The sequence below is a fragment of the Magallana gigas genome, chromosome 3, assembly GCF_963853765.1.
Source record: "Magallana gigas chromosome 3, xbMagGiga1.1, whole genome shotgun sequence".
Taxonomy (NCBI): Eukaryota; Metazoa; Mollusca; class Bivalvia; order Ostreida; family Ostreidae; genus Magallana; species Magallana gigas.
Genome location: NC_088855.1, coordinates 37,068,556 through 37,082,910, shown reverse-complemented (window position 1 = coordinate 37,082,910; position 14,355 = coordinate 37,068,556). Strand labels below are relative to the sequence as shown.

At 31.3% G+C, this 14,355-nt stretch overlaps 1 protein-coding gene across 2 annotated transcripts in view; it reads right to left on the bottom strand.

The window, feature by feature from the left end:
* Positions 1-614: 614 nt before the first annotated feature.
* Positions 615-14,355, bottom strand: part of LOC117680576 (guanylate cyclase 2G) — a 35,664-nt gene continuing 21,923 nt past the window's right edge. For both annotated transcript variants that reach the window (XM_034480071.2, XM_066079537.1), the window contains exons 2-3: positions 2,835-5,430; positions 615-2,727 (exon numbers count right to left, since the gene is read on the bottom strand). In XM_034480071.2, the coding sequence (XP_034335962.2) occupies positions 2,341-2,727; positions 2,835-5,430 (2,983 nt within the window). In that variant the 3' untranslated portion in view covers positions 615-2,340. The remainder of the gene's footprint in view (positions 2,728-2,834; positions 5,431-14,355) is intronic.

Genomic DNA, 14,355 nt, shown 5'->3' with positions numbered 1-14,355 from the left:
TTTAATCTACCTTTGTCGGAGCATATCTTCCTGAAATAAACAAATCATGGATATCAATATCGATATTTCTTAATAACGTTGTTATTTAGTGTTTTTAAAACAACTTTGGACTTCAGATATTGAACTTTGTAAAAATATTTTTTTAAAATCTCAAACCCTGAGTAAACGTAATCCTTAAATCGGAATTTAAACAGGACTTCATAAAAATAAGAATAAAATTAAGTATGATTGGCCACCTTACTTTACAACGTTCTCTTACAGGTGCATGTGTATATTTAAAGAAGTAACTGCTTTAAATCAAGTCAAATAATCTCGGTCAATTATATATATTTTTTATCTCTACTAGTTTTCACAATATATTGATCAGTGAGTGAAATTTTCTCTATTTTTGTTTTTAATCTCAGTTAAGGTTTACTTCTCGTTCGACGTGAATCCCAAAACCATCATCCATGTGTTGTAAAAAAAGTAGTGAATTACATTCAATGTCTGTTAGAGTCAACTTGTATATTGTTGCGCTCCCACATGTATTGCATTAATAATCAAGAAATTTAAACTGCAGTTCATTGAAAAACATTTTATTTTACAGAACAATTTAAACAAGAGGTTTACACAAATAGTAATACATGTACAAGCTTTCCTGCTATTGTTCTGATTATTAACATACCTATCAATATGAATAACAAATACATGTATGTAAAATAAAGAAGACAAGACAGTAAAAAAATTGAGAATTCCGTCGATCGTGCGCTTACAGCATTTGCAAGAAAAACCTAAATTATTTGAAACGTCTACACAAAGAAGTCTTATATCACGGTTTTCTTTCATTTTGTGGAGAGCCGGATGGTCATACATGTAGCCATTTAAGAGTATATTAATCTTAATAGAAGAGCTCTCAAGTAGGATATAGCAAATTAATCAAATTTTGAAAGCTAAAATATATGGATTTTTTTTTTTACTTAACGATGGTTTATAGCTTCACAAATTATTTCTAGAGAAGATTAAGGTAGATCTGATGGTTAATTTGTTGATTACCAAGCCTCCTTAACTGAGTTCTAAGTATTATAAATGAAAGATTCAAGATCTTCTTAAAATTTTTATTGCATTACATTAGGAGTCAAGTGAACAACCTCTTGTGTAAAATTATCAAACATACGTCATATGCAACAACCAGTGATGACGTATCGCTGATAACGATTTCTGCTTGTTTATTCCTCAAAAAGGACGTAATGTTTAACAAAATAGATTAAAAAAAATTAATACTTCTTTGTTTTCACAAAATTAACACCATAAAAAACCGTGATATTGTCGTTTTGACTAGGTACAGAAACTATATTGAAGTTTAGATAATCTAAAATATCATAATCAAACTCTATTAATAGAAAATCGGTAACATTAGATGAATACACATTGAATGTCATTAATACGTCAACCATTGCAATAAATTAACATATATTATTACAATTTCTTAAAAGATAAACCGACATATAATTGATTTACAATATTAATTTGGATTGTTTACAATTATATCGTTTAAACCCCTCTGATTCTTAAGAGTGGTTAGTTTGCATTTTATGAAATTCAATAAGTAATTTTTAAAAAATACCGATTACATGATATTATACATGTACCTTATACCTTAAAAATCATGTTTACTCTCGCAACGTGAAAAAGTGATAACTTTAATGATGTTTCGATGATGAACACATGAAGATTTCTCGTTTTCCACTGGTTCGTTGTTCAGTACATTGTTAACATAACATAAAAACTAACAATTATTTTGGTCTACGTCACCTTCTTTAAAAACTTAACAACTCCGTACAAGAAACTATAATACCTACTCCTACTCCAACACATAGCATTGGTTATATAGAAAAGGTATGCCTGTAACACACAGTATAAACAATACATACCCAAATAACTATAACAAAAAAAATTCATATCTGAGTCAAATATCGCTTTACATGTTTATCCAGCAGCGTAATTAAAATGCGTAAAATCAAATATTCCCTTTATATTAATAGCGTAATGAGATACTTGTTCTATTCAGTTTTTCATGGGATAGGGTTAATGAAATCAAGTACATGTACTTCAGGGGATATCACAGCCATATATTCACAACTAGTATGTAACTATATAAATCAAATGGATTCCAGAGATCATTAAAGACAAATTTAACAACATGCAATTGTACTCGAATAAATTATTCAAATGCAAAACAAACATTATTGTAAAGTTTCGAATTCATACGAATTGGTTATCATCATAATGGTAATAAAATAAACGTAATATGAATAATAAACCGAAAGGTATGAATGACGATTCATTTTAACGTCTTTATAATTACATTGATTGGCTATCCTGTACATCCACAGAATCTTCTATCACATCGGGGAGTGCATCGCTTCGTTGTTTTGTCACCCTTCTTTTAGGGTGCATGGTTTTTGGTTTATTGCTGTTCACTTTATGCGTCCCATTTTCAATGATTTGAGTATCATTTGCAAACTTGGGCTTGCCATTACTTATTTTTGCATTTCCATTTTCTAGTTGACGGGTTTCGCTGACCATTTTCACTTTGTCCATTGGTGGTGTACTCACGGGAGATTTGTCATTTGCGGGTACTGAGAGATTACTGTTTGATGAAAACGGTCTTTTTTCCCTTTTCGGTGGTAGACCTAGTGAGAACTTGGTTGTGCGCCCTGCAAGCCAACAAGTCTCGTATTCGATGCCCTGAAAATAGTATTGTTTAATCATCAGCTTTTTAGTTAACATTAAACTAATATGTGGTAGATCAGTTAATTTGTTTAAAAATTGAAAAAAACCAAACCAAAATTTACCTTAACAATTAATAATCCTGACCGTTCAATGAAGAAATTCTTGAATCCAATTATCATGTTGCCCATTTCTCTTGTAATGTGAATTTTGGTTGAATCGCACGACCTTGAAAGACTGCGAACGATTTCGGGCAAATCGCTGAGTAAAACAAACTGAGGTGTGTCAGTTTCTATTATACCCAAGGACGTAGATCCAACGTGAGCCCCGACACTGAGCTGAAGAGCACGAAGATCATCAATGGTGCATCTCGAATCCTCTAAATGCTCCTTGGACAGAAAGTCAACACACATATGGGCGGTTCTATTTGCAATCTCATTTTCATTTGCCTGATCATCGCCTACTCCAACTACAATCGTAAATGAGGTCCCTGTTGAGCTGTATCGAAATGCCGAATATTTTTCCACAAGAAGATCTATGTATGAACAAACATTATTGAGTTTTCTTAGTTTTTCGGCTGAATTCATATCTTTGTACTCTTCATCCCTATTCATTATCTCTAGACTAACAACGCCAAGTGTTTTCATGTCTCTCTGATCAAGTGATCGTCCGTGTGTTATTGCATTAATAATATGACTTGGGATAATGCTTGACATAACAGTGTTCAATTGTAGTTTAGAGTTTTCGAGCTCAGTTGTTTTGTCTTCCACAACTTCTTCTAAATGTTGAGTGTAATCTTCCATAGACTGAATAACACTGTCCATGACAGATTTTCTCAGAGGATTGTTTCTTTTCAAAAGTTTTAGCATTTGCTCGAAAGATGGTCGACTGTTGGGGTTATCTGTCCAAGCTATTTCCATAACTTGTCTTACAGCCACAGGAATATCCAACTGAATTTTTGGCCTAAGATTACTTGCGCATATCCCGTGAACAATTTCATCTGGTGCTACTGTGCCCAGATGTTCACTGTAAGGCTCCTCTTGAGAATATATTTCTTGTAAAACTATCGCAAAACTATATACATCTGAGTGGTATGTATAATGACATCTATAGTTTGCTCTTAATATTTCTGGTGCAACCCAAAAATCTTTGCTTGTGATATTTTGTTTTGTCAAATTATCATTGTAAATATCTTGTGCTAGATGCGCTGCATTGTGATCTTCTAAGGTCAGAAGCCGAAGGAATTCCCAATCTCCGACTTTAACCGTCCATTTATTATCAACAAAGCATACACTTGCTCTTAGATTTCCATGCACGAAGTGGTGTGCGTGCAGAAAAAGCATTCCTTGACAAACGTCAAGAGCTAAAGCCAGCTTAAAATCACATGTCATTGTAATTTTGTTGTCCTGTAATACATCTGCAAGAGAACCTTTACGACAAAACTCTCCAATAACATATTTTTCTTCATCTATGGACGTCATTCCAAAAAACCTGACAATATTGGGATGGGATATTTTGTGTTTGATTATAAGCATCTCTTGTTTAACCTGTTTTGATAAATTTTGAAGTGCCGGTATTTCTAACAACCTTATTCCGATGTCAAATCCATTCCATTTTCCAGGCCACTGCAACACCTTTTCAATGAGCGCGTCAAGCTCAGCTCTTCCCATGGAGTGTTGTGCAGATTGCAACGACCGAGCAGAGCGGGTGAAAATAGACGAAGTTCTTGAATTTGAGTGGTGATGTGTATCTTGGTAAAACACAATATCTTCAATCGGGATAAGCCAATCATTGCTATGCGTCATTCTATAATATCTAATTCTTTGAATCAAAACATATCCCCCGATAACACCTACTACCAGTAATACTATCGGGACGACAATGGAGACCGTCGTTTTCCAAGAATCGTCAACAACTTTTCCCTCGTTCTCAATATCTGCTAAGACAAGTTGCCACATATTTTCACCGTTGCAAAAAATCTGCTCTAAAACGTCTCTTTTCACACGATTTGTAAGATCAAAATTAAGAGGGGCAAACCCAAGTATTTCACATTCGTGGCGAGGGGCAGAATCCGTCAGTGCCCAGTAAGTATATCGAACAAATTCTTTAGCTGCAAGGCAGTCTGTCATATTTGTTTTATATACAATAAAATGGGTGAAACCGGCAATGGGATAGGACCCATAACTCAAAGCGTGAGTAATTGGAAAATTGAGGTCCGCTGTCTGAGCAGTAAAGTAGTCCATGGCCTTTGCAACGGTTTGGTAATTTGGATACAGGTACTCTCCGACGTCGTTTTTAACAAGCGCCGTGTGGACAACCCACTCGTGGACGTCGGCAATGGATAAATATCCTATTGAATACTCGAATGATAAAAGTAAACCGTTGATACCATCTGTTTGCATTCCATAGTAACTTATCACATCTATGTCCCATTTATATGGATGACCCGTTGCATTTAATCCTTCCGAGAAATAACCGAACGTTGAGTTCCAGTTTGGATCTACTTCCGCTAGCGCATGCGTAAAAATATCAGTCGATCCCGATTTGTCGGCTCTTGCAAGAACAAGTATTTTTTCATTTGGAAAGGTTATGTTTGGATTGTTTTCTTTGAATACCGTGTCATTCCAGTGGGTGTAAGTACCGTTATAAATGCCTACAATTTGCTCCATTGAAAGCCTAAGTTGTTCCTCCAGCTGCATATTATACCCTAATGCAACGGCCCTGAAATTTAAATAGAAAAACATACTTTAAAGCAGGCAATTTAATTCTCATAAAACCAAGTTTTTAAAATTCTACCCCTCAAACATGGTATATGTGTAGATTGTTATCCGCTATAAACTTAAGATAACATAAGTTACCCCTTATGAGCCTTGTTACGTTTACTCAATGTTGACCCATAAAACCAATGAGCCAGTATAATCAATAGGTGCCTTGGACCATGAAAATCTTCTGATACTTGTAATTATTGCAAGATTTTGTTTAGATTTTACAGCACCGATTAAGATACACGTTTTTATGCCTTGGACATTTTGTTTGATCACCTCCTCTACATATTATTTCAACCATGTGTTATAATTGTTTACATTTTTATTGCATCTTACTTTGCTAGATACTTATTTTTATTGTCTGTTTTATGATAATAAATAATAAGATTCTTTTAATTTAGTCAGCATGTAAAAAAAAACAACGTACATGGTGAATAAATGTCAAAGATTTAAAGGATATAATGCTAATCCTACAATTTGTTTACAATCAGCTGTTCGAAGAAGGTCGCATGTGACGTCACTGTACCACGTGACACGCTATCTAATTAACGTGTTTTTAAACGATCGGGGCTATTATTTAAACTGATATTATGGCTAATTACCGCTTTTCTACCGTTAACAAACTATTAGAAATAATTATTAGATACACAAGGAAGACAAAAAATGGTAAAATGTCCATACTTTAGAAACATGCAATATGTCCTTTAAGTATAAAAAATGAATTATGAATGATTTTATTTTTTTAAAAAAAGAAAAAAGAAAAAAGATGGGCCATGTTTGTCGCCATTTCTTTGAAAACAAAATGTAAAAAGTTTGCGTTTGATCTAGACAATGAAAAGACTGTTTCTGATATACTATGTATCATTGCGATTATATCACACACTTAATAATCTATTCCTTCAAATGACTAAATTTTGTTGCATATTTATTCTTTAGTCATTATAATTCTTTGGACACCACGGCATGATATTTTGTAATGCTCTTGTTTATTTATTGTTTTTTGAGTTATTGTCAATTATACGCCAATGTATATTGTTTACAAAAAAGGCGGAAGCTCCAGACACAGGAAGGATTGTCTTCGGAGACACGGTTCTCTATTTGTACATAAAATGTTGATACATTGATAGCTATAGTTTTTAGTTTATGAGACCGGTTCAAATGAGCGACCTTTTAAGGACAGGTACAAGAGTTCTTGTGAAATTTGCGTTCTGTCGAAAAGGTCAAAGGCTTGTTTAATTTGAAAAAAGGATATACAGCGAAATAAGATTTCATTCTTAATAAATACAAATTAAGAGGTATTTAATGTTACTGTTTTTAAAAATATGAATACCGAACAACATTATCAATAACATATTAAAGTCATGTAACCTAAAGCATATTGTACCTTACATGACCACGTTATTAATAATTCTTGCTCAACGAATGAAGAATCAAATATTATATTTTTTTTTGAATTAAGAGAAAAAGAAATAAGATTCCGTTATTTGTAAAAAGTAGAAGAAAATGACTCCTACAAATGTTTATTGATAACATTTTTTTCTAGATTTTCCAATAATATAAGTAATTGATATAAAATATTAAATGCTAACTAAATAATAATATATAATAGATATATTTGACATTGCGCTCTTGATTTTTCAATTAATCAGAAAAGAATGTTTTCGTATGAGTGGGCAACTTCTTCACGCTATTTAAATATGCTGTTATGAATAAAAATTATAGTTGTTATTTTGCATCATATGTGGCTTTTTTTTTTAGTGTTTTAACTTACCCTGCAATGACAGGAAACTCAATTAAATCACCATGTTCGCTCAGTTCGTTTTTTGAAATCACACTTTCAACACTTGCATACTCAACATCAACATTTTTATACAAAATTTCTTTTGCTTCAACACTACCTACAGCGTCATACACAAGCTCCAGATCGGCATGTGGTAGCCTGTTCACTACGTAAGAAGGCTGCCATAATTTGTATACTTCACTTGGGAAACTTGTTCCAACGCCCCGGATGTTACTCTTTGCAAAACATTCTAACACAGCCAAAGATGTAAAGAGAAAGCTAATACCGAGCATTACTTCCATTCTAATTTAAAGATAACCACGAGTAATTGAAATTCATTTTGCCTGAACGTTCAACTCTCCTTTATGGCTTTAAGACTATTTGTGTTTAAGGTGTTGAATTTATAGAGTGGTGATACATATATACACATGGTTAACCAAGCATTTAAACAAATATCTTGTTATATCGGATGCAAAAGCCCAGTTTTGAGACAAGGTCATGAGTACCCACGATGGTTCTCGTAGTTTAAAAAAAAATAATTATCAGAAATTCGAGACTGAACAAGGGTTTGATGATGGCTGGCCGTTGGAGTGAGGTCAATCGATACTTTACACATGCTGGGTCACACCAGCTGCCAAGTTCATTGTAACAACGGGTAAAATATATAAATCAAAATAAGTAAGTGTTGAAAAGTCATATCTATTGATACGTCGTAGAAAAAAATCGAAATCTTAGCTTTTAGCTTAATATAAAACTTCAACTTTTGAAATATATTGTTTTGTTTTGGTTTGGGTTTTCTTGTTGTTGTTTGTTTTGTTTTTGTTTTTTGTTTTGTTTGGTTTTTTTTTTTTTGGTTTTTTTTCTTCTTTTTTTTTGGGGGGGGGGGGCTTGTCTCTATATGTTTATTCACAGCTTAAATCTAAATTTTTAATACATTTTTTTTTAACTCAAAGACCAGACTTGATATACTCGAAGGTCAGTTTATGGTTAAAGTAATTCTTAATGGACCAAAAATATATTGCCTTTTCACATTCGGAAGATCTTTTTATATTATTGGGGTTTAATTAAAACATACAAATTAAATATTACACATAGACAATCTAAAAATGTATATGTTTATATCTTATATGAATATTCAGCATCGCTCGATATAACAAACATCAAAAATAGTAATATGATAATGCATAATAACAGTTTTGACACAAATTAAACGTTTGTTTTTTATGAGATTATCAAAGTTAATTAATGTAGTACTTAAAAAATATAAAGGAACATTTTTATGATTTTTCTGTATATCTAAGTTCGTTTCAGTGAGTTTTTATATAGAGAGTCCTTGCATATTTATTTAACGACAGCTCAGAAGAACGAACGAAACAATTGACAAGACATTTTTATTGCTCTTCCTGTTGCAATAGCTAAAATCAAATGTTATATCATACCTCTTGCTAAATTGTTAGAAAACCATTGGCTCATGGCAGTCACGTGGGTACCATTATAGTCCATATATGATCAGTATGAAATATTCCTCGCTTTGATCATTATTATATCATTTTTAGAGTATTGTACATTAAATCAAATTAATAAAACCTTACTTTTAAATGATTATTATTCATTCTTTGCTTTTTATACAAAGGCAGTCGGTAAGATGTAATCGTTACATGGTTTATAGCTGACCTAATATGGTTTATATCTGGTCATTAATTCCATATAGGGGTCGATCTCCGCTCTCGCCATAACTTTCCAGATAAATACTACACTGCTTTATGTAGAACGTTACAGGCAAAAAAGATTCACATGAAATTCTCTAATTTTGATTTTACATTTTATTTGCAACACCTAAACGGAAAAATAGCATAGAAACTAGCACCTTCTTTCTGCATACACATGGTAAAAAGATGGAAGGAAGAAAGGACAGTTTTTAAACCATGCAGTTAATGTCCTATTTGGAAAAACAAATCTCTCAATTTGTTCTAAATGTGTAAATTGTTGAACTTCATTGAGAAAAGACACAGTTTTCGTCAATATCCATTGTGCTAAAACATCAAAGGGGAAACATTTAAACCGAGTGATCCATTATTCTATGTAATTCTTATTACGCCGCTTGGCATGATTATGTCTTTTTAACATAAAACATTATCAAAAAACTGTTCTAATATGTAAGAAGAATAGATGTCAAAAACCAAATAATTATTTTTCATCAAAATTGGTTCAATTCATTCCTTTGCCTGTCGCCTCAACCATTAAAGTTTACAATTTTACAAAATAGTTGAAACATTTTCAGAATTGTTAACTATTTGCAAACTTTTACATTTACAAATTTTTCCTTTATTTAGACGCGTTAATACTTCGCTACCTGTAGTACTTGAATAAAACCATCATCTTAGTGCGGGTGACAACGGTTATTTTTTTTCATGGATTCAGTCGGCAATTACTTGTTTTGCTTTAATATTTGATTTTTTTACTTAAGAATTTTCAAATACAACGGGTATAATTTTATTTTTAAAAAACACACAGACGTTGATTCCAGATACGCTGTAACAAATGACACTAAATCAGCATTGCTCAGATATAAGTCAAACGATAATCTTAAAAATATCAATTCCCGTTTCGCTACTTTGATCTTAATAAATTAAAATGAAATAATTGAGTAGATATGGGACTTAGTCGTTCTGTCTCGTCACATCCCCTGTCTTAATCCAATTATTTTTAGAAATTTATTATAGAGTACATGATCTTTGTTAATTTGTTTACATGTCAAGTAGAGTTCATGGTTTGTAGGGCACAGTTTAATTGATTTGGATAATAGTTAAGAATTTTTATGATCGTCTAATTAAAAACGATTATTCAATATTTAATGAGAGAGAGAGAGAGAGAGAGAGAGAGAGAGCCAGACTGATTCTTAAACGTTTCATTGATATGACGGCTTAAGGACAGTTAAAATACACAAATCGCAAAGAAATTCCATGAAATTGGAAATCCTTTGATACAAAAATGTTTAACTGAAATTCAAATGCATGTCTTTTGAATTATTAAATTGGCATTTGCATTGAAGTTAGAGTCTCTCTCTCTCTCTCTCTCTCTCTCTCTCTCTCAGCTTTTTATTTTATGCGTTTTTGAAGGTTTTTGTGTTTTACATTAAATATAAGCTTAATGAAATAATTTTGATCTCTCTTATTTAAAAACTATAGTATACTAGGCATAAGAAAAAATGAGTGTGATAAAGACGAATTCTGTGATATTATGATAGGACATGTATACTTAACAGTAATGTTTCAGAACTATTCTTCCTGAACCTACTATATTTTCAAAAAGGTTGCTCCCATCAGCCACACACCTCCATTCATCTGACTATACACTAATTTAGTGTTTCGGCGGTGTGATACGAGGTTAATAAGTAATAAATGGTTTTGAAAAAGGAATCGGTTTATAATTTAGGTATTCCTTTTTTTTTAATTTTGTTGCTGCAAATCCGCCTCATCAGGAGTTTATTTGCATAACTGTATGTGTATATACATAGTACATAGATTAGTTATTGTTTTATTATTGAGGAGGTGAGAATATCACCAATATTTTTATTACGTTTGTAGGACACAATCGGCAATTCTGAGAAAATTTGTCTACATTCTTGTTCTTTTGTAAGAATGTGCCAGTATTTAGTCAGTTTTTGTTTAAGATATCGTATGCCTGGGTTATATGCGGTGACAAAAACATGAGGAATTTTTCCGTTTTTAGTTTCGTTTTTATTTTTCAATGAACTGTCTCTGCTATAGTTTGCAAGTACACATTGTATACTTGTTTTGATTTCCTTTTCACTGTAGCCTCTTTTTAAAAGATGCATTTCAAATTCACGTAGAATACTTTGTAGAGTATTTTCATTGCTTGTATTTCTTAAATGGCGTATAGTTTCGCCTTTGATAAATCCTGGGGGGTTTTTTAAATTAAAGAAAAAAAAAAGAAAAAAAATCGTTGTCTTGTTGCTTTTATTTTAACTTTTCCTACTCGAGGGACGACAAAATCGATAGTTCTGTATACGATGCATTGAAAATATTTAATTATCATTATTATTATTATCATTATTGCCGCGAACAGAATATTTTAGAGCTAAAAATTTGGTATCAACTTATGCACAATAATTCACCATACTACAATATATAAATACATTTCAAAGACACCAAATAAACTTTATAATATTTTTTTAAAAATTACGAAAATAAAAACCAAACATTGCAGATATTTTTGAACATACGGATAAAGCCTACAAATAAACTGTCGCTTGTATTATTGAACTATTGCTATAAAATCTTATTTCAACAAGAGATAAAAAATAACGAAAAGGTGAAATTAAGAAAAATGTAAAAACCTTACATTCAAACCGATCCTAATTGCAATTAAACTGATCCAGAACAAAATAATATAAAGTTTGAATGTATCACAATTTTACAAAAATTCCAGACTGTTAAACTGTAAAATGGCTTGTTCATTTACTGACTTTTTAATGCATATTAATTACTCATAATATAATACATATTAATTACTCAGAATAAACTGCAGTATTTTTGTACAACGTCAACTTCAAAATAATTCTGATCGGGTTCAGTTTTTTTAAACGGGATGTAGTCAAATTTGATGAATTGCATTTTTTCCCCTAAAAGTTCTTATTTTCGTTTTATTTTATTCTATATTTTTGTAAAATATCATTGTTTGATGAGTACTTTATATGACTATTTGTTATTTTTTTTTAAGATTGTATCGAAAGATTGAATACAACTTTCATTCCACTCCCATTCACCAAAAAGATATATAAATAATTAGGCAAGAGGTTGTTTTGATCCTACATATCAGATAATGACTTATACCTGTATATAAATAAACATCATTATCACTTTGGAAAGATGACCAGCAAATTGAAATTCTGAAAATTTTGAACTGATACATATTTGTCTACTTATATTTTAAACAATTATAATGCAGTAACTTATAATTTCCAACGTTTGGGATCTTATTTTGTTTCAGACATACAAATATTTATTGTTTTGTATATAGTTTAATAAGGTTAACGGCTTTGCTATCATTGTTTATCGGATTCTCACTAAATGGACCAATATTAACAATAACACCAATCCTTTTTGTTTTCTATCATGTATATACAATGTATATACATGCCCAAATTGCTCCACAATGGAAATATTTTTTTCATGACATTAAAAAAACATGTTGTTTTGTTTCAAGTACGGCAATCATCTGCAACATCCTTAATCTTTAAAGTAATAATTTACAAAAAGAATTATGTGTAGACTTTCTATTGTAACCACTGAACAGTTCTCTCGGATGTAATCTTAAAACACAGTTAAACAGTGTTCTACACATAAATATTGTCCATTACATAGTAACAAATCATTATTCCACTTTGCTATAGTCGGAGAAACAGCAACATTATTGTTCAAAGTATCATCTTACATGACTTTTATTACATTTTTTACATTTATTACATTGCATACGATCATTTAAAAATACACTGCCAAAAAGGAGTGCAAGATTTCTCAATATTTGATTTTTTAGCAAAAAACAATTTCAGAAACTTAGAACTAACACTTATAATACAATTGATTGCATTATATATTCATTACGCAGGTTAAATTTATATAATAATTCAGCATATGTAAAAAAAAAAATTACCATTATCAGATAAAAAGAACTCCAACTAATCCAATGCCACTTTAGTGCCACACATTTATAAACAAAGAATTACTTTCAACTTTAACACAAGAGTTGCACCAACTGTCATTGAGAATATGTTTCTTGATGTTATCCGACTGTTTGATCAACAAACTTTTAACCTAAACCCAAGACTCAAAAACATAATGCCAGAAAACATTGCGTTTGTTATCTAACTTTCTAATAAAATCATCTCCAAAATCTAGCACTTTTTCAACCAGATTACCACCATTATTTGCCAAAAATATATCCATTCATGGTTTATTTTCAAGCGTTTATCTTTTAATCCATGAACATTTCAGAAAAAATACAAAATTATGAACATCTAACAGTTTTAAACCTCCTTTTAAAAAGTCTTGTGTGACTAATTGCCTTTTTACCTTATCGACTTTAGATTTTCATATAAAATTAAACATTATTTTAAGTTTTAAATAAAAAAGATATCGTTTCATTAGGCGTGGGAAGTGAAATAAATAGACGATTTTACATTGGCAAGATGAAAGTCTTGGCAACTGTTACTCTATCATTTGAGGTACGGATTTATCTAATTCACTGTTGAATAAGAGAATATACTTTTGGTAATTGCAAGTTGTAGTTTAATTCAACAATTTCTTTTTTTTTAACTCAACTGAGAATTCTATTCTTAATAGAATAAAAGTTGTACAGCCCCAGCCAAGTTTCTATCGCCTATGATGGAAGACTTGATCCTAAAATGTTCTTGACCCTATCAAAACTACTCATTTTTTACCTATTTATTTTCAGTAATTTGTTAAAAAAACAACAACAGAGACCAAAACAAAGACAAAAAAACAAAAAAAAACAATGGCATCAAGAGAGAGGAGACCCTGGTGAACCATCAAAAATCAGGGATGTGGCATCCACATATTGAGTTATTCTGTGTGTGTATGGTTTTTTTTTACTACAATACCTTTTTTTGGGTTCTTAGCTAGTATCCCTGCACATAACAATAATGGATATGGAGCAAGGGGATCTCTTTGTCTACAACCTCTGGAAATTGTTTACCTTGCTTAAAATTAGTGATTGATCTTATATGTCAAAGTTTTCAACTATATTTACCCTTTTATAGTTTTATTCAAAAAATTTCGACATTCTAAATTGCAGAAATATTTTTTAGGTTTTTTTCCCTTCTCCAACCAATTTGGTATGTGACCGAATCATATGTCCTTGGAGTTTTTTCTTTTTTAAGATTTTTAAGTTTTGATTTTTTATCACTAACTAGATCAAAATTGATATTAGTGCTGAATTCAAATGATTTCTATATCTTCTAGTAAAGACCTCTCCAGTTATTTGCGCCCCCTTTTTCAATAAAGTAGTGTTAATTTACCTTGGCTCAGACTTACATTAAATTACAGTAAACAACGAATG